We start from the raw sequence: 19,971 nt of genomic DNA on the forward strand, positions 1-19,971 counted from the left end.
GGCAGGCCCCTAGTTAGTCCTGGCGGCTAGAGATGGGCCACCCGCAGGATTCACAGGACTACCCGGACAGGAGCCACGCCGGGGAACGGGGTCTGGCAAATTTTCCCCGGTCCCGATCGGCACGGCGGCGGACGGATGCCACATCCTGGGAACACCTGCTCGCGGCCAAGTTACGGCGACAGGAAGCGAGCAAAACAGCCCGGGCCCTTAATTGCACGGCGCCCAGGACGCCTGGCTTTCGAGCAGGGAGCCCGACCGGTTGCCGCCGAGAGACCCGGTCTTGCTGAGGTCTCCCTGGGTGGACAGGGAACCCACCAAGAAAATTTTAGGCTGCAGCTCAGGGAGAGAATGGCGCGCCAAGGGCCCCAACGGACCCCCTATCATGACGGGCCTGACCCTCGAGACGCGTGTAGCGCGCGAGAGGCGCGCAACACCACCCCTGCCACCACCACCCCACTCTGCACGCGCCATCCATCAAGCACCAATTAGAGCGGCGCGGTGCGCGAAGGATTTGAAAATTTGGGCGATAGCGGAGCGTCTGAGCGAATCAGCGGCCGAAACTAACAATCCCGGAGTGATCGCCCGGAATTCTACATCTAACCGGACACCAGGAACTCCGGCCTTCTTTGTCCACGGACCGTCGGACCCAACACGTCAACGGTCGGGTTTTCCTGCGTCTTCTCTGCATTACCTGAAGTGAAACCGATGTCGCAGCCCGAACGAGACAATCATTGCGTCGTTTGCGGTATCGGCGGAATCTAACCTTCGGAGGTTGTTTAAAGGCCAAGTTCTGACGGATGTCTCTCATTAGTAAACCCGCTTGCGCAACATAGATGACGGGCGTTTCGGCGACGATATTGTGAGGTCAATTTTAATGACCAACTGCCGTCGCAGCACCGTATGATTCACGAGTTTTCCGACCTAGCCGGATTGTCGAGAAGTTTTCCGTAGGCGAACAGCAGATGTGTGCCGTCGAAAAAGAGCATGACCCCAAAAGTATCGCAAGGCAGCTCTCCGGTAATACCGAAACTAAGCGTCTCGCGGATCTAATAGAGTCATTAACGAAACGACTCGATTGCGGAGAGTCAAACTTTCGCCAATCCCGATCGCGTTCTAGACCCAAACATGATTCTCTGAGTGATCGGCCCAAAAGTTGCGAGAATTCTAATATGTACTTCGCGCACATGAAACATCCCGTAAATCCCAAATCTTGCCGAAAGTGGTGTTCCCAGTACCCTAGTTGGAAGTCGGGAAACCGATAGGACCTTCCTCTGTGCAATGTGTCAGCGAAGGTCGAAATGCAAATCGTCTCCACATTCGCGATATTATATCTGAGAAATAGTTTTTGGTCTATACCGGGGCCGATGTTTCCGTGCTTCCTGTCCATGCCAAATCAAAACCCAAATTCAGTACATTTAAGTTGTATGCTGCAAATAATACCAGCGTCGATACTTACGGAGATTCTCTCCAAACTTTAAATCTCGGGTTGCGACGTCCCATTACCTGGAACTTTCTCGTAGCCGCAATGGTCTATCGAATACTTGGTGCAGACCTATTAAATCACTATGGATTATCAGTCTACACATTCCTTAAGCTCGACGGATCCTTCTTCCACTTTTGCACGAATATTATCTGAGTTCTCGGATATCGTTAGAGTACCTCAAATCACTCCGCCCTAATGGCCTTCATTCCGATGGCCCCTGAGGACGTAGCCAAGACTGCTGATATCACGCCATTTCAACTGTTCGAACACCTATACATGACCTTCGGATTGAGAAACGCTGATCAATCATTCCAAAGGTTTATAAAGCGTGTTTAGGAGTCATTCATTTTGTCTTCATTTATATTGACGATATCTGAATCACCTTGGCTTCCTTCGTGAAGTATATCGAGCACCTTCGTACAGACTTCCAAGCACTGAAGGATCATCATCTCCATTTAAACAACAGTAAATGCCAATTTGGAGCTACCGAAATAGAGTTCCTCGGACACTTGATAAATATTGAAGGGAGTCGTCCTACCGCGAAAAAGGTTGAAGCAGTGTTCAATTTCCCTAAGCCGCGTTCAGTCGTCGAACTGTGGCGTGTCCTGGGCATAGTTAATTTTTACAGACGCCACTTGCCGGGGACAGCGACTTTACAGGAACCCTTGAACGTGTACGCGACTCTAAAAAAAAACAACAAGATCACATGGACCAAAGTAGCGGAAGAGACGTTTGTGACCACGAAGGATCATCTCGCCGAAACCGCATTGTTAGTTTACCCCCGTGTTGGTGCCGGGCTACGGGTAGTTATTGACGCCTCGGATGTTGCCGCTGGGGTGACGCTCAAGCAGCTTTCTGGAAAATCCTGGGAGCCCCCGCGTTCTTTTGTCGCAAATTCTCTCCCGCACAGTTAAAATACAGTGCGTACGATCGCGAACTTACGGCGATCCACGAAGCAATAAAATGTTTCCGCAGATTCGCAGAAAAAGAATACAAAGAAAGTGTAGATCCGTACCTTCAGCCTTGTTAAGGCGACAGCTCTGAAGCAGGAACTAACACTATTTTCGATTGTGAAAGACTGCTCGGACTCAATCATTGAGATTGCCTTCGATCTGCCGAACTTTCACAGTCGATTCGAAGAATCGGAGCACGAAGAAGTGCAAAACAAAGAACCCAACACAACATATCCTCTCAACCCTCAAAAACCCTAAGACCAGTGGATAGCCGAAACTGGATAACCTAAATTAAGTTAAGACTAACACTTGCAGAGCAAAACTACAGGGAGTGAATCAATTCAGTCAAACAAATTCAGGAATTGGTCAAAACGGAAATTAAGAAGTTAATAGGATTCCGAAATACTAGGAAACCAACCCAATTGCACCCACACCTTGAATCCTTTTTATCCGGATTCAATTATGAACAGTTGGCGTACTCTCATGAGATAAATCGTCAGTCTGAGAATTCAAGTCCAATCCAAAATAAACCCATCACTACAAAGTAAAACAGCTAAATACTCATCAGGCAGAGTTGTTTAGGAATCTCGGAGTATTCGAGATATCGAAACACGAGATCGATTCGGAATTTCGGACCCGATCAGACGCTTAGACTTATAAGAAACCGAAACATTGTCTGCGCGGCACGAGACCTAGCGATCCTTCTCTAATTCGCACGCCTGCCTCTCTCTTACTCGGGTCTTCGCACCTCGGAAACCGGTGATTTAATTTTCCCGGAAAAATTCTGACGCGGCTCGGACTCACGACAGTGTGGAATAGACGGTGCATATTGCACGGCCTAATCCGTACTATTACAGGTTTGAACGGTCTGAAACTTTGATACATGATTCGTGAGCACCTAGGAATTACAGTGGTACCTCGACATACGAGTTTAATTCGTTCCGTAACCTTGCTCGTATCTCAAAGCAATTTCCCCCATTGAAATTAATTGAAATGTCATTAATCCGTTCCAGCTCCCAAAAAACCACCTAAGTTGTTTTTGTTAAGTGTTTTTGAATAAGAAAAATGTATTTACAAGAAGAAACATTTATTTATAAATAACAAATGCATATTCTATAAAAACATAATAAAAGAAAAAGTGAAGAGAAGCACACAGACTGAGGTCTAGTCCTCCGAATCCGGAGGATTCGGACTCCCGGCCTTAAATAAAAGGGATCCCATCCAAAGACAAAGTAAGTGTATTCGATTGATCCCCCCCCCCCACCTCCCCTCAGCCCCTCCGAGACGCGAACCGGCTCGAACGCGTGTGACCCCTTTTCGAACCCGGCCCCTCTGACCGGCGTTTAGCCAGCCGAGGCTCGGCCCCCGGAAAATCGACCCGGATCGGCGTCCCCGGCGAGAACGCCTGGCGCCCATCAATTCCCGATCGGTCCGCGCGCCGCCGCGCAATATCCGCGCCGCATCGCCGGCCCGGCTCGAGGAAATCCCCGCCCCGGGTGCCCGAACTCTTGCGACGTGCCTTATGACCCGATACCACGTTACACGGGATAAAGGCAAAAAATGTCTAATACGTTGCAATGCTAAAACGATGGTAATATGAGGAAATTGAATTGACCTGGAAATCACAGAGGGGGCAGGGGATCCCTCTAGAGTTAATTAGGGCACCAGAAAGCATGAATCCAGAGAACTTCTGGAGTTTTACTTCGATTTCTTTATAATTATTGTAAGAAAACGACAGGTGGAGTATGCCATGTAGTACAATACCCAATATAATTCAACACAGCTGTCAGTATAAAAACGAACGTAGGCAACGTAGGTATTTAGAAAAATCTTTTTCCATCGATCAAGTTCCTCGACATGTTTCACTTCACTTTAACCTGTTAACCGGGGAATGAATTTTTGTATAACTTGTTTCACAATGGGGTCTTCATAGTAATATTATCACACCTTCTATGACGAAAATAGTCGTCATGCCCATTTGATGCCTTCCGGGTATGATAAAAAATTTTGTCACACCCGGTTAACAATGCACAGTTTGCACTGTTACGGGGCGGCCGAGCGGATGCGAGGCCGGGGTGATTCTGATAGAGATTACCCGAATCTTGCGCGTTACGAGTATTTTAAGTTTGTGAGGAGATTGATCCGAGCGGCTAAATTAATTACTCTGGTGGGATCTAGGGGAGTGAGTATAAAAAAAAAGGGGTGCGAACGAATGGCAATGTGACTAGTGTATTAAGATGGCTTGCATTTATTCGTCTGTGAGGTCTGAATTACAATCAGCTTGGAGTGCACCCGAGGTGCCTTGACCTAATCTTCTCTGGGTTAATATACTTCCGCGTCGCGGCGGTTCGGGTGTCGCGATAGCGCGCTTAAGCGGCAGTAGGTTACTGGACGCCGGAGTGCTGCTGCGGGAATTCCTTACTGTTTTAATGGCGGTCTACGCGTGGTTCTGTCTCGCGATGCTAAGTTTCGAGCGCAGCTGTTTTGAGGAAGTTAACGTGTTCTTAATCCCTCCGGTTAACCGGAGCAAGGCATGGAAATCGCGATAATGGTTAAAATTCGGTTTTAATCGAGGATGAAAGGTTAATAAATAGACTAGAATGAAAATGAGGATGAGTCGAGCTTGCGAAGGATCCTCCACCTGACTTGATCATCGACCGTATTCGGTGACAGTCTCCTTTGATCGACCCAGCCGAATGACGGCGTGCTCTAGGGTTGGAGGTCTCCTAGAAGCCTCCCGTCCAACGGAAGTCGCAGTGCCGCCGTCTGGTCCTGACTCGGTGGTACGATCGCTGGAGTACCGGGTGGCACTACTGCTGCTCGCAGGATAGTAGTCCTTGGCAGGGAGTACGGCGATTTCGGTCTCTGACTCACTAGAAACGGAGTACCGGGGACCAGGAGCTCCACTCGAAGTCGGTGATGACCGACGATATGGCACTTGATTGAAGACTTGAGACGTAAAACTGACTAACACTATGACATTACTAATGACATGTCGTCTCGATCTGACTGCTGGTTATATTAGCAGGATGTTCCAATTGGTGGGGGTTTCCTAGGGCCCAGGTGATGGTGGCGTTTCTGGGTCGTGCTGATGCGTTGCGTAGTCATCAGATTGTTCCCCCCGGGTCGATCGATGACTTTTGGGGCCGTTTGGCCGATGAACTTGATGGATCCTTTCGCAAGTTTCCTAATCGCGTTTCCGTATTCGGATTTCCATGACTAGCTTCGGTGACGGGAAAATGGGTTTTTCCCTACGTTAGGGTGTCTACATAACATTGCTTCGTATCGGCCGGGGCCGACCGCGCCTAGAAACGTATGTTTCCTTAGCGCCCCCCCCCCCCCCATTTCTGGGGAGTTATACTCCTCTCTACATCCGGCGACCCCACCACCACAGGGGGCCCGAAGGCCCAAGACGGGCTGGAAAGACCCGAATGTTCCGGACCGTTGGTTCAAACCCCGGGGTGGCGCTGGCCGGGACGGGGCCTCCGCGACGCTCTCCCCGAAGGGAGGCCGCTTGACCCCGCCCGTTGCACGCGGGGAACCCCGTGGAGGTCCCTCCCCTGCACCCGCGTGGTGCGAACATTCGTGCAAGGTGCCAGCTGAGACGTAATGCTCCAGCGGGGTTTGGCAACTTTTCCAGGCTAGGCAGAATGGGAACCCGATGCACCGGCCAGGGTAACCCAGCAAAGTCGGATCGGTTATCCCATCTATCGACTCGTACTAGCTCGCCGGCCTTCTTATTACGGCCGATGGTGTCGGCCCCCAACCCGCACCCGGAAACTCGGGACACGGGACGGGTTACCTGACGCACCCCGGCCGACCGGTCGAGCAGTATTCCCATGACGAGGGCAACCTGTCCGCATCTACCTCCACCACGAGGAGGTTTACGGATGGCCCTTGGTCGCGTGGGATCCCACCCCACGTCGTGCCTTTTCGAGACGGTGTCTACGTAACAGCACAGAACATTTTTCATCGAGTTATTAGCAGTTAAAGTTGACCAGCGAGACGGCGCGCGGCCGAATTCCGCGGGGCGCAGCACGCCGAAGGGCTCCTTGCTCGTGCCTTACGTTCCTCCAGAAAAATTGCATGCACTGGTCGCCTCGAGATCTTCGCGTCTATTACACGCACACGATAGAGTAGGGCGGTCTAAACGGAGATCTACCATGCCGGCATTCTCCTCCCGCAACCGCGATACATAAATCCCTCTAACGGCGCCGTTACTGGCGCCATCTGAGAAGATATTTACGATGGAGGTGCGAAGATAACGACAAAACTGAGTCTTTTCGTCGTATGTCGAGTCCTTGTTCATATTTGCTAATATCCTTGCGGCAACTGACTTAATATGCTTATTAATGATTTGAATGTAATCGTTATCATATTTTTTTATTCAAAAACTTCCGTTGAATGTTTCAATTAAAGAAAATATGAAAAGATATTGCTAGTACAATAGTCGCGGTCGCTATGCCGCCGTATTCGGCCGCCCATTGCACGCTTGTAGCGGCGAAGTTGGCAAGGGTACACTGGCATTCATCGATGGTTACACCTCGCTGGACCTACTGCCCTCTCCGGCCGCGCGGCGTACTCACAGCGGGTGCAGCGCGGAATTTAATTCGCACAAGAGGCAGAATGGATTTCCTAAAGAAAATCAATATTTATAAACAAAAAAAAATTAATGAANCGCCTGAGGGGCAGAATGGATTTCCTAAAGAAAATGAATATTTATAAACAAAAACAATGAATGAAAATGAAGTATTATTGTGGAGTGTCCCTGACCCACCTAACGTAGTTTTTGTTAAATGATAATTTACAGAATTTTTTAAAGAAAGTAATAAAGCATGTTTTATTAAAAGTTAAGATTAGTTGTATGAAATAATTGCCTGATTTAGGAATGTATCCCAATTTTCGCGATAAATAACGGTTTTAGAACAAAAATGTACAGAACATAAAAGAGCGATTTTTTTTTTCCACCGCTACACTTATTACTTTTATCGGTTGTCTCATTAAACAATATTATTCCGAATAATGTAAGAAACGCGAAAAATGATTAAAAACTGATTTTACTTTAAAGACAACATTTTCGTCAATTTTAACCATCATATTCGTAATCAGCGCGTCAAAATACGTAGGTATACGAAGATTCAAATGATTCGAAAGTTATGCGCTTATTGGAACATTTCCGTTCTTCTTCCCTTTCGCTACGCTTGTCATGTTTGGCAGAAAATTCATGCTACGAAATATACTGCAATCTGCTCCTCCTGGTCGCAAAAGGCCCAGGCTTCCACTACCACTCTTAAAACTCCGGTCTCGGGCCTTCCATTCCCCGTTGTGAGAGTCATGATATCGAGCTCCAGATAATTGGATTAGCATCAATGTTTTAACGCCGGCGAGGAAGACTGTCTCTTTACCCCGGAGTACGGTCTCGTCCATTTCGGAGCGGTGTTCTCCCTTGCTCTCTCGCGGATCTTATGCCTTCCGACGGCGTTCACGCTTGCAGTCGTTCACCCACGGGCCTTATCCCCTTCCTTCCGCAGCTGGCAAGGTGGATTGTCATTTTGCCACAACCGCAATCAAGTAATTAACAGAGGGAAAGGAGGATCGATTCCTCTACGCGAACTATCGTCTCGAATAAGCTGTGCCATCTACTCGTAACGTTAACCTTTCGTTGTTCATGCTTCATTCGGACACGTAATTTGATGACTTGTATTTGTATTTAAAATGAAAGTAAACAATTTAATTTCATCTGTTTTTGCCAATGTGGCTATTTCGAGTTACGCGTGTTGTTTAACTTTTTCGAGAGTTGATTCTGTTGATAGAACAAGTATCATTTGGGTCGATTCTTTTCTAATATTCTCATTTCTCTGGAAGTATTTAATTTCAAATGGAAATAGATTCAAAATCTATGTAAATAGGATATCCAAAACAGATTATTATTCTTATATCAAATACGAAATAGAAAATGGTACTTTATGCTTTAGATACATATTTCGAATGAATGCCAAACGATGGCAATCAGCAGTTGTTTGACATTAATTTTGGAACTCCGTAGTTACTGAAATAGAAACACCTAATATTCAGGTAAGAGAATAAAAATACATTTACAGACGATGGACACATACAAATAACCTCAAAATGTCAAATGACTGCAATCAGCAGTTGTTCGACATTAATTTTGGAGCTCCATAGATGCTCCGTGGATACACCGCAGATACTTTGGATCGCCGTAGGAAATGGAAAGTCCTAATGTTCAGGTTGGAGAATCTTTCACAAAAAGGAGTGAAATCCCCACAAACACACCTTCGGTGTACAAAAATTTAGCCAAATACATTTATCTTGATTCAATTAAATACAAAAATAGCTCAAGTTGCTTCCTTCCCATAAAAAGCTGAAATCAATTATTTTTGCCAAATATAGTATAACATTCATTCCATGAAAGTCTCAGCTAAAATCTTTTTGCCAAATGTCACAGTACATTTGGTTTCACGTATGTTGCAAGTACAAGAATTTCTGCTTCCTCAAACCGAAGACAAATATTAAAAACTACGAAATAAATTAAAAAAATTATAAACTAAATTTGAAAACAGTATATTATTTGGCGAGCACCAAATTGATCATATGCTAGGAGTATACCTCGGGTGCTCGCCAAATAAAATATTGTTTTCAAATTTAGTTTCTAATTTTTTTATTTATTTCGTAGTTTTTAATATTTGTCTTCGGTTTGAGGAAGCAGAAAATCTTGTACATACAACATATGTGAAACCAAATATACTGTGACATTTGGCAAAAAGATTTTAGCTGAGATTTTAATGGAATGAATGTTCTACTATATTTGGCATAAATAGTTGATTTGAGCTTTTCGTGGGAAGGGGGCAATTTGTGCTATTTTTGCAATTATTTGAATAAATATAAATGTATCGGCTAAATTTTTGTACAACCGAAGGTGTTTTGAGGGGTTAAAGACTTCTTCGAAGACCGGTAGCCACGAGTACGCGATCACATGTTGTATCGTAAGTAGCGCTGTTGAGGCCGGGAATTCGCGATCCCGAGTAGATTTCGATAATTCAGTACCGCCCGATAGCGGCTGGCGCTCAATCCATTGGGATAAACAAAAGAAGTCAAAATTGTGACGAATGGCTCATTGCAACTGTGACTGCCTACACGGTCCTTCTATAACTCATATATATCCGAAGGCCGCACTTCTTCACGGGCTCCGATAGCCCAGCGGTTACACGCACCGCCTGTACCGCGAGTCTCTCGGGTTCGAATCCCGCTAACACATGAGAGAGAATTTTCTGTGCTAAGGCAGGGTCTGCCTAGTTAGCCTTACTGAAGAGCCCACATTCAGACCTGGGACGAAGCACAAAACTGTAGGAAAAATCCCCTTCGGTCCGTAGCTAGTACATACACTTTCCTTAACGTGGTTCAAACGACCCGCGCTGAACCGCCATTATTTCTTCGCTCTCACCGAGACCACAAGGCTACTGCAAAGAATTCAGAATCCCATAGAAGCCCAGATCCTATGTTAGCGCTTGATGCTCTAAAAGTTGGCTAACAAACCAGAAGTGGGGGTAAAAAGAGATCACACGTGTTAGCCAACGATATCTCACGTACGGGAGGAAGAGAGACGCATATAGAAAGGCGAGTATTGCGTGTAAGATAAAGAAAGAATGCAATCGCTATATATCGCCATAAGATTATGAGAGATGGAGAGATGATTACAGCGCCGCCATCCGTTGGCTAACATACTATTTATCGAGCATCGAACGGCCGTATACTTCTGGGCTTCTATGGAGACTTCTGAATTCTTTGGCTACTGCCACCGAAACGGTCGTTTGCTACGTCTGCAGTCAATTAGGGCATCGAAAACCATGAATCCAGGGTATTTCTGGAGTTTTACTTTGATTTCTTCATAATTATTGTATGGAAACGACATATGAAGTATGCCATTTAGTACGATACCCAATTTAATTCGGCAACATAAATACGAACGTTGGCAACGTAGGTATTTAGAAGATTCTTTTTTACCGACATCGATGGAATTTCTCAACATATTTCATTTTACCTTAACTATAAATTGTTTTGATAAAACCTAATACGTAGGTTTTTAACCCTTTGCACTCCGCGCCATCCCATTTAGACTTAAAATGTCCCCTGAGAGGGGACAACGGAGTGCAAAGGGTTAATTCTAATAATAACTAATCTAATGATCAACAAACTAAAAACTTACCTAATTCTTTAAATTTATATGTTGGCTGTTTCTTCAAGGCATGCTGCACATATTCATGTAAAATGCATACATAACTTTTGCCTGAAGGATTCATGATCCAATGTTTGGGAGGTCTCTGACCATTATCTTCCCCTGTGCCACTACCAGTACATCCTGATGTTGAACTACTCATTGGAAAAGTTATAAGCTTTGTACCATCAGGTAAAGTTGGACGTTCAAGTTGTTTACGATGTTTCTTATTTTTAGTAAATTTTCTTCGTGCTGACCATGACCTAAAATACATATTATGATTAAAAGCCCTTTGAAAACAATCCCCAATTAGTATTTGGTTTTAAAAAATTGTATTTTTTAAAGTTAATTATTAACTTTCTGCAACTCACTGGAATCTCATAACTTTAATGGCCTTAAAACGAAATAACGATTGGCAGTAGTTTCGCAGCTGTTCACTGTCTAATGAATGAGCTGCTCGATTTTCTTGAATTGTTTCAATCTTTGCACTGGGTAGACTGCATGCTTCATTGACAGGCTCTCTTTCCTTTTCTTTTATTCGTTCTTCCTCTTCTTCAAGCAAGGCTCTTTTGTATTGCAAACAAGGAACAGCACTAACAGGCACTTCGTGCTTCCGTACACTACCTGGGCCAAGAAAATAAGGTTTCGCCAAAGTGCAAACTCTACTCTGCTTGTGCAAATATAATGGCATTCCACTATTGTGAGTTACTTGAACCCATCCTTCTGGTAGTATATCAAAGTGATTGTGACCAATTTCTGAAATTAGGAAAATATTGTAGCTATAAGAACATAGGTATGTCCATCATCGCTCTGTTCAAACAAACGACATACCATCAAGAACAAGTTTCTCTTTTTCTTCGTAGGGCATTCCATCTCTTTTTTCTTTTCTTTTTCCTCTGAATTCCTCTGGTAAACCTGAATCATTGTATAATGTAAAATATTATTCATTTAATAATACTACAATTAACAATCAACATATTATATTTCAAGTTAGATCTTTTTCAGGGATATAGTTCCAGAAAGCGCATACTTCTGATTAATTTGAAACTTCGTATACCTAGATATTTTGACCCACTGATTAGGAATATGGTAGTGAAAATTAGAAAGCATGTTATCTTCATGGTCAAAATAATTGTTAATAATTTTTGGTAATTTTTACATTACTTTAACTAGTGTAGGTTTAAGTAAAAAAGGTTTCATATGAAACTTGTAGTTTTTACAAAAATACATTCTTTATGTTCTATGCATTATTTTAAACCGTTACTTTTCGAAAAAAATCAGATACATTCCTGAAATACAAAACTAGATAATACAAGTAGCCTGAACAACCTGGCAATCTTATGCATGCCCCCCCCCCCCATATTTACTGCACAAAGATCTCACGCCTTTAGGCCTGGAGGTCTATTACGTAAAACAAATTGAGCAAAAATGTGAAAAATGAGTAGTTCACGGCATTAAGGAACATTTTTGGTGGTGAAAATGCGAGACCATCCATATGAACTGGCTCGGCACAAATTTTTAAGCGAAATGGTGAAGCATACAAGAAAAGATAGAAAAATAATCGCCCTGAACGCCATCTTCCACGGATTGTGACACCAAAATTCAAAATGGAAAACCTGCTGGGTGTTTTGATTTTTTGGCAACAATCGTATTCGGGGATGTAATAATAACCTTATTAGAAGAAGAAGCTAATTACGTGATGCCTCAGACCCATTTTCGTGAAAAGAATGAGAATTTATTAGGATGTACAGGTTAGTTTTTGTTATAGTAAGATTATATTACATTATTAAACATTGAAAAGTGTTAAATAATTCATGCTTATATGACACGATAAGAAAATTATATCGTTGAACTTCTAATTATAGTACATGTAAATATGAATGCAATACATATTTAAAAAATATAGATAGACTCGAGTCCTCTTCTTTACTTTTAACAACTTTCCATCTTCCCGACTTTCCTGCCTATAACCCACTACCTCTCATCACTTTTCGATTTACAAGGTATATACCTTTATTTGCAATATTACTAAACCGAAAGTGTTAGTGATCTCGTTCTTACATATAGTGAATACGTAATTCAGCAAATAAACCCACGTGAGATAAGAGTGCGAGAAGTGAACGCTGTCGTCAAGAATACGTAATAAACGCCCCGGTTCCGCAACCCAAATTAAACGGAGTGTAACTGATTTACACCCGATTTAAACATACTGTAAACTCCAATTAACTCGAGTTGTAAAACCGAGCTTTAATTCTGCTTTTGTAGTTCAAGAACATATCCAATTTATCTCAAAAAATAACGATTTCGGAGAAAAATGTATACAACAAAAAAATGTATTCTTTCAAGGGCCGCAACTTTTATTTGAAGCTTTTTCGTCTAAACCTATATTGGTTAAAATAATGTAAAAATGTGCAAAAATGATTTTCTATCGATTTCACCTTGAAGATAACATTTGCATCCATTTTCACTGTGATATTTGTAATCAACGGGTCAAAATACGTAGTTACATAAAGTTTCAAATGAATCATAGATATGCGCTTTTCAGAACTTCACTCTTTTTCTGTAAATGTGAAGTCCTACTTATGATGTCAATGGCATGGTGCGTTACTCACTTCAATTAGATTAATTAAGTTCAAGATGGGAACGATAATAACATTTGATAACATGCTACAACTGTATCCCTATTTTAATAAAAATTATGAATTTACCTTCTTCAAGCATAGCTTCAATCTCCTCATCAGGTACATCAGAATCAATAGATTCGTTTGAGCCATACTCTGAGTCAGAACAATTTTGATTAGGATGTCTTTCTAAATCATCCAAAATATCAAACTGTCTCAATTCATCACTAGCTATCACACTATTTATACTGCACATTGCAGTTTTCTGATTGCAAGAACCATTAGGAACAGTTTCTGTAATGTTCTCAAGTTCATTATAATCCTCCTCCATTGCATCGCTGCAGTGACTTTTATCAGAAATCTCACCATAATCAAGGTGATTTCTTTTACAAGTATTACTTTGTGAAACCGTCCAGCACAACAATTCTTGATCTTCAACAACTTGAGATTCATTCTCTTCTTGGAACGAACATTGAGTCTCTATTGATAAATTTGATAAATTCTCTTTATAAGAATTTTCTTGACTTTCCATGTCTGAGTCAAGTTTCGTATTGTTGCAAAAAGCATCCTCCTTTCCTTCATCCATAGTATATTCAGAAGGTCCACCAAAATATTATGAATTTAGATAGTAAAGGTCGTATCTAAATAAGTCATAAAGGCAATTACCACCATTGGAGAACCATTATTCCTGATAAAAGCTGAAGTTATAAAGTACATAAGTATAAACTGTCATAATAAAGACACTGTATCCATTTCAAGATACTTTTAAGAACAACCTGATTTGTACATGTTACGTTCAGCATTAAATTGATATACATATTGGTGCTATTTAAGATATCTTGTGCAGACATGTAGATTAGCTACACCATGTATGTTGTTTGGCCGTACCGCTTTCACCAATGAGGCCAAAGTCCAATCGATTTGAAACCATTTGAGCAATGGCAACGAAAATTGGACATTTGCATTAATGTTAGCAGTTACTGGCCTTTTTACACGTCCATACCAAAATATGAATGGTTTAAATTTAAAGGGATCCTAGATGTTGGCTGATGATTACGAAGTAACTTCAGCTGGTTAGCCCCAATGCTAGACAGAGATGACATTAAAAAACCATTCCTGTTACTAGCCGGGAAAAACTGCTGACCTATATCAGCTTCGAATACAGCATTGGTTGAATGAAACTACAATGTAGTATTTTCATAAAGATTATGGATTTGATATGAAAAAAGAACTGGCTAAGTGATAATTGTAAAACGTCATAAATGATAAAAATTCCCAATTGCAAACATATACATGGAGAATTTATTAAATGGAGCTAAATCGATGGGAGCTAGTCAGTGCAAAGGCCTCTCATTCGACTAATTCAAGTAGCAATCACACAGATAGTACTATTGTTCATGATTTATAGTTCATCAAAGAATGAGTATTCCTTTGCCAGAACTAAATGGTTCCCATCCCATTGATTTTGAACCTTTTGCAAAACTCATTCCATACAATATACAAATATAATAATGATGAACAATACTATATTAACCCTCAGCTCATATCGGTGGATTTTTCCTCTCCAGTCAAAAACTGTTACCTGCAATATCTCCAAAAACAGTACAGATAGCGTCACCAATTGTGACTGTAAAAATATTTTATATAAAGGACTAGACTTAAGTAAATAGGTCTTCACATTCAATCAATTGATATAACACTAGGCAATCAAAATCGTTGTCGGACACAAAAGACCCAACTACTTGAAGAACGCGTCTGAAATGTTTTTGTAAAACACTATTTTGAATATTTACAAAAATCCTNTTTTACAAACATTCAAGAAAATATTTACAGAAAGCTATAAGAAATAAATGTAATTGAAAACCAATCATTTTATTATAGAATTGATCATAAACTTTTACCAAGCTCACGTAAAATTGAAGGAAAATATGACGATCACAGAAAACCTATATTTGTATTAACTTCCGGGAACGTATGTTTATTATAATTGCCCGATGTTAAGGTATTATCATATCATGTTTGATTAAAGCATATCTATTAACACTAGAACTACTGACGGCTTTTTTTTTGTATAGGATGAGTTATTTGAAACCAGTCATTTTGACTGGTCTTGATAGTCCTGATGTTAAAGACAGGATGCCCTCCGATAGGCCAAAAGATTTTAGGTTAAGGCAAAAACATCCGAAACCCTCTAATAGAAAATAAACATTAAGTTTCTCTCTAAATTCAATCGACTCCCACTAATAAATTTTAATTACTTACAAATAATCCAAATACAAGTGAGTTGCAAACTACAAGTTACATGGATTTCATGTATATTGGTTACGACAAAATGTTCAGAACCAGACAAGAAATGATCTTAGAAACAGAGAACCTCCAAGACTTTAGACACCAATGAAAGAGGTATAACCATTCATTAAAAGTAAGTGTAAAATGAAGAAAATTATTACATTTTAAATGTATTAAACTTTTTTTGTAATGTACAATACTGTCTGTTTAGTCGTATTAACAGGTGAAAATACAAAGTACTTTTCGTAAAAACATGAATGAAATTATTAATTCGTAAACTTACGCAAAACATCAATCATAACCAACATTCTTACACCAAAATTCGATCCACATTTACTGTTACTTAGTTACTCACAGGGGGGTGACACTGCCATGTATTGGGGTGTATCGCTTATGCTCTACCGCCATCTTCGGTTGGAGTAAACCATTAACGCGAACTAAATTATTTGGCGGGCTATTCAAATTCATTTATTAAACGAAGGGATATTTTCAGGATTTAAAAAGTACTTGCAATGATTAAAATAGACGTTGCTTAAATTGACACACACAAATGTAAGAAAACAGTATATTAAACATAAAACAAGTAACAAATGTGTCAATAGCGCAACGCCTGTTTTAAATCACTGTAAGAACTGAAATAATTACATTAAACATTAGTTAAAAAGTAAAATATTTATTAAGATAAATTTCCTACCAATTTTTGTCACGCATGTTCTTTTATTTTTTCTTGAGGCACTTTTGGAGGATTTTTTCGGAGGGGACGATTAAGAGACAAGTCCGAGGATGTAGGACGAGTAAGCGAATGCGTGAAATACGTAACACCTCGCATTTACGATCTCTATCTCGCGTGGTCGTCGACCTCGATGTAGGAGATGAAATCGAGAGTGTCAAGGACAGGTTAAGGTTAAGTGAAACCCCCCTTAAATCAGTCGATTTGATTAAAACACTTTTTTTTTTAAGGGTATTGGACCAAACTGTCCGAAACTTTGACACATCACTCCTGATCATCTAAGAATTGTCCTCACATATTCAAAATTTAGATTTTAAATGATTTAGAGAAAAGATTTAGAGAGAATCTTTAAGGTTAAGTGAAACCCCCCTTTTTATTAAAATTTAAAATTTAGTTGGCACTTTAAAATTTAGTTGACACGGAAAACCACAGATGGTGCAGGGGGTCCCTCTGCAGTCAATTAGGGCCTCGGAAAGCATGAATCCGGAGGATTTCTGGGGTTCTACATCGATTTTTTATAATTATTGTACGAAAACGACAGGTGGAGTATGCTATTCAGTACAATACCGAATATAATTCGACACAGCTATCAATATAAAAACCAACGTCGGCAGCGTAGGTATATAGATAGATCTTCTTTACCAACGTCGATGAAGTTCCTCGACGTGTTTCAGTTCACCTTAACCCTTCTAGTGCCGGATAACGAAATATCGTTGTTTTACAAGTGCTAACGACTTTGAGTAGCACTAAAATGTTTAATCCGGGAATTGAGGATTTTCGCAGGCTTCCGGAGAAATTGACTCACCAGTTGGATGTACTTGCCGATCATCTCGGCGAGCTGGGGGGCCCTGTGGGTGTGTAGAGGGAGGCGAACCCCCGAAGAGATCTGCAAGGTGCACACCCCGGCCCTGACCGCCCCCACGGAGACGATGTCCTCGAGAGGGAGAGTCTCCAGGATGGTGAGGTCCCCGGTGGACGTTCTTTTAATAAGTCGCAGTCCATGGTGTGACACCGCCACGTGCTGGGCCTCGGGATGCTGAGGACCGATCTGAAGAGCCCAGAGAAAAAAAAGGAAATGAAAAATAATTTCCTGTGAACCTACTAAAAGCGTCTCGGAAATTGTCCTCACCGAGACCGGGAAGATCCTGGCGAAGTACAGGGGCCACTGTTTGGCCATGTCGACGATGTTCTTCTTGATGGTGATCTTATGTTGGGTGCTTTGAAGATTTTCCAGAGTGATCCCGTAGCCATCGAGCATCTTGAGCATGCTCTGGCGGTCCTCCTTACTGATGCGGATGCTGGAGGTGGCGAGGACGTCGTAGGCGACCTGGCAGAAGACGAGGTGAAGAGCCAGAGGGCTGGTCAGGGTCTCGTTGGGGGCGAAGACCTCCTTCTTCACCCTGAGGCTCCAGCTGATCCGATTGTACGCGAAGTGGGCCCCAGAGGTGGGTAGGTGCAGCTTGGTGTCCACGATCTCCTGGGCCTTCTCGATCTCCGGCTTCTCGGCGGGGGGTAAAACGGGCCTGAGGAACTCCGGCCACTCCTCGATCTCGATCCTCTCCAGCTTGTCGGTCCTGTGGGTCGAGGCGACGCTGGATCGTCGATCGGTGTCCGCAGGGTCGATCTTCTTGTAGGTCTGCCTGGTGGCGGCGAAGGAGTCCCTCGTGTCCGGGACCACCCCGAACTCTCGAGTGGAGGGCATCCCGAAGCTGTCCCTGGACCTGGGGGAAACGTCCCTGGCCATGCCGAAGGCGTCCCTCTTCGGGGTCACCCGGCCGTTGGACTGCTCGAAGCCCAGGTCGCGGGCGTACTTCTGCTCGAAGATCTCCGAGGAGGTGTCCCTCCTGGAGTCGAAGTCCGAGCTCCTGTCGCGCATCGAGCTCCCCAGGTCCGTGCTGTCCTTCCCGTAGAAGTCCTTCGCCTTATCGGCAGTCCTGCGGGGTTTGTCCGTCTCCTGGCCAGGGTAGACGTCGCGCTGGTAGTGGCTCTTCGGGTAGTGCTCGTAGAGGTCGGAGGTCGGCGACGCGTGGAAGGCCTCTCTCGTCTTCGGCTCCACGGGGGTCGGAGGAGCCACCCCGGATTGGCTGGAATTTGTTTTCTTCATTTGCAACGACTCTACGTATTTCTTTTTTTATCAATATGAAAGAACAGTCACGAGGAGTCTCACCTTTGGCTGTAGGTGCTACCCCCCCGGGGACTGGGGGGCTGCGGGGGGCTGATGGGAGGTGGAGGTGGGACCGGTCGCTCCATCCTCTCGATCTGCGTCCTGACCACTTGGGCCTGGGTCATCATGTCCGTCGTGCCCTTCGAGGTGACGCTCTGCGTGTCGTCGGCCGTCGACGCGTAGTCGTCCCACCGTCCACCTGGACCAGGAAGACGAGGAGTCGAGATCGATAATCCCAATCGAGAGAAATCGGGGACCGGGACTCACCCAATTGCTGCTCCAGGAGGAGTTTCCGGTTGTCCTCGAGCCTCTTCACCTTGCCATCCTCCCGAGGGAGGGCCGGCTTCTCCGAGGTCTTGGTCGACCTCACGCTGTGGTTGGCCGTCACCTTCTCCAGCCTCTGCCTCATCTCCGAGCTGAGCTTCAGCTTCCCGATGCTCCCGGGCGATGGTCTCTGGGCCCCGATCTCGAGTCCCGACCTGGAGAAAAGCAATCCCATGAATTCCTTTTCCTCCCCCTTCGAAAAGTCCCTCTTTAAACATCCCTTACTTGGACTTCTTCTTCTTCTTCTCGCCCTCCTCCTTGTACCCGTTCTCGTGCCGGACCCCGGCGACGGTCCTCTCCTCGACGATGTTCTCGATCTCGAATTCCTCCCACTCGACCCCCCCTTCCTGGTCCCCTTCCTGGTACTCCTGGTAGTGAGGGGTGATCTTCCTCAGGTGATGCTGCTGGCGCAACTTGAACTCGATGAAGCTGTCCAGGCCCTGGCCCTCGGCGGAGTCCGAGGGTGGCGGCCACCTTTGAAACCCGAAAATGAAAAATCAGAAGGACATTTCGGAAGGACCAAGGAGGAGGAAAACCAGGAACGTCTCCTTCACCTCCACTTGCCGATCCTGACGGTCTTCGCCCTGCCGTACGGGTCGAGGAAGGGCCTCGACTCCGAAGGGTCGTGCGACTCCAGGGGTGGAGGCATCGGCGGCGGGGGTGGCACCCCCTTGTTAACACACAGCGGGGGGTTGCTCTCGACGCTGCTCTTCCTGTTCTTCAGCTCGCTGAGGACGTTCGTGAAGTTTGTCTGGGCGGAACCTTTGCTCCCGTTGGCTCTGCCCTTCGCGTCCTGGGGGGACTTCCTCTCCCCGGGCCTCCTCTCGGTGCTGAGCCTCCTGGTGAACTCTCCCGTGGGTTTCCTGGAGGGGTCCCCGGCTTTGGGGGGACTTTGGGACCTGTGGACCTGGGCCTTGATCGTCACTGTCTCCTGTCTCTGTACAGTCGGCGTCGACGTCGCCGGCATGGACCTCTTCTCCGTGGACCACAGCTCCCCGTCCTCGGGCTCGCGGAAGGACACCTGAATTTTTTTCAAGAATCCGCTCAATTTTATTCTTCCCCCGATTCAACCCTCTGGATTTGCGAGAAAGCAGCAGTGTGTCTTAATTTCTCTCCCTCGGGAGCGAGGCGAAGTCGCCGAAGAAGGCGCTCTTGGTTAGGTTAGTCGACAAGG

At 44.1% G+C, this 19,971-nt stretch overlaps 2 protein-coding genes across 4 annotated transcripts in view; both read right to left on the reverse strand.

The window, feature by feature from the left end:
* LOC105698916 (microprocessor complex subunit DGCR8) overlaps positions 1-15,933 on the reverse strand; it is a gene marked incomplete at its 3' end in the record, with an annotated part of 32,761 nt that extends 16,828 nt beyond the window's left edge. Inside the window, 5 exon segments of one of the 3 annotated variants that reach the window (XM_023432772.1) lie at positions 10,661-10,932; positions 11,041-11,425; positions 11,501-11,584; positions 13,378-13,988; positions 15,863-15,933. In XM_023432772.1, the coding sequence (XP_023288540.1) occupies positions 10,661-10,932; positions 11,041-11,425; positions 11,501-11,584; positions 13,378-13,876 (1,240 nt within the window). 3 annotated transcript variants of the gene reach the window in all.
* LOC105701082 (unconventional myosin-XV) overlaps positions 14,280-19,971 on the reverse strand; it is a 29,271-nt gene continuing 23,579 nt past the window's right edge. Inside the window, exons 21-28 of the mRNA XM_023432773.1 lie at positions 19,352-19,818; positions 19,023-19,271; positions 18,741-18,952; positions 18,477-18,672; positions 17,439-18,393; positions 17,115-17,357; positions 14,873-14,917; positions 14,280-14,471 (exon numbers count right to left, since the gene is read on the reverse strand). Of these exons, the coding sequence (XP_023288541.1) occupies positions 14,280-14,471; positions 14,873-14,917; positions 17,115-17,357; positions 17,439-18,393; positions 18,477-18,672; positions 18,741-18,952; positions 19,023-19,271; positions 19,352-19,818 (2,559 nt within the window). The remainder of the gene's footprint in view (positions 14,472-14,872; positions 14,918-17,114; positions 17,358-17,438; positions 18,394-18,476; positions 18,673-18,740; positions 18,953-19,022; positions 19,272-19,351; positions 19,819-19,971) is intronic.

This window comes from Orussus abietinus, unplaced genomic scaffold, assembly GCF_000612105.2.
Source record: "Orussus abietinus isolate OABI.00-Male unplaced genomic scaffold, Oabi_2.0 scaffold426, whole genome shotgun sequence".
Lineage (NCBI taxonomy): Eukaryota > Metazoa > Arthropoda > Insecta > Hymenoptera > Orussidae > Orussus > Orussus abietinus.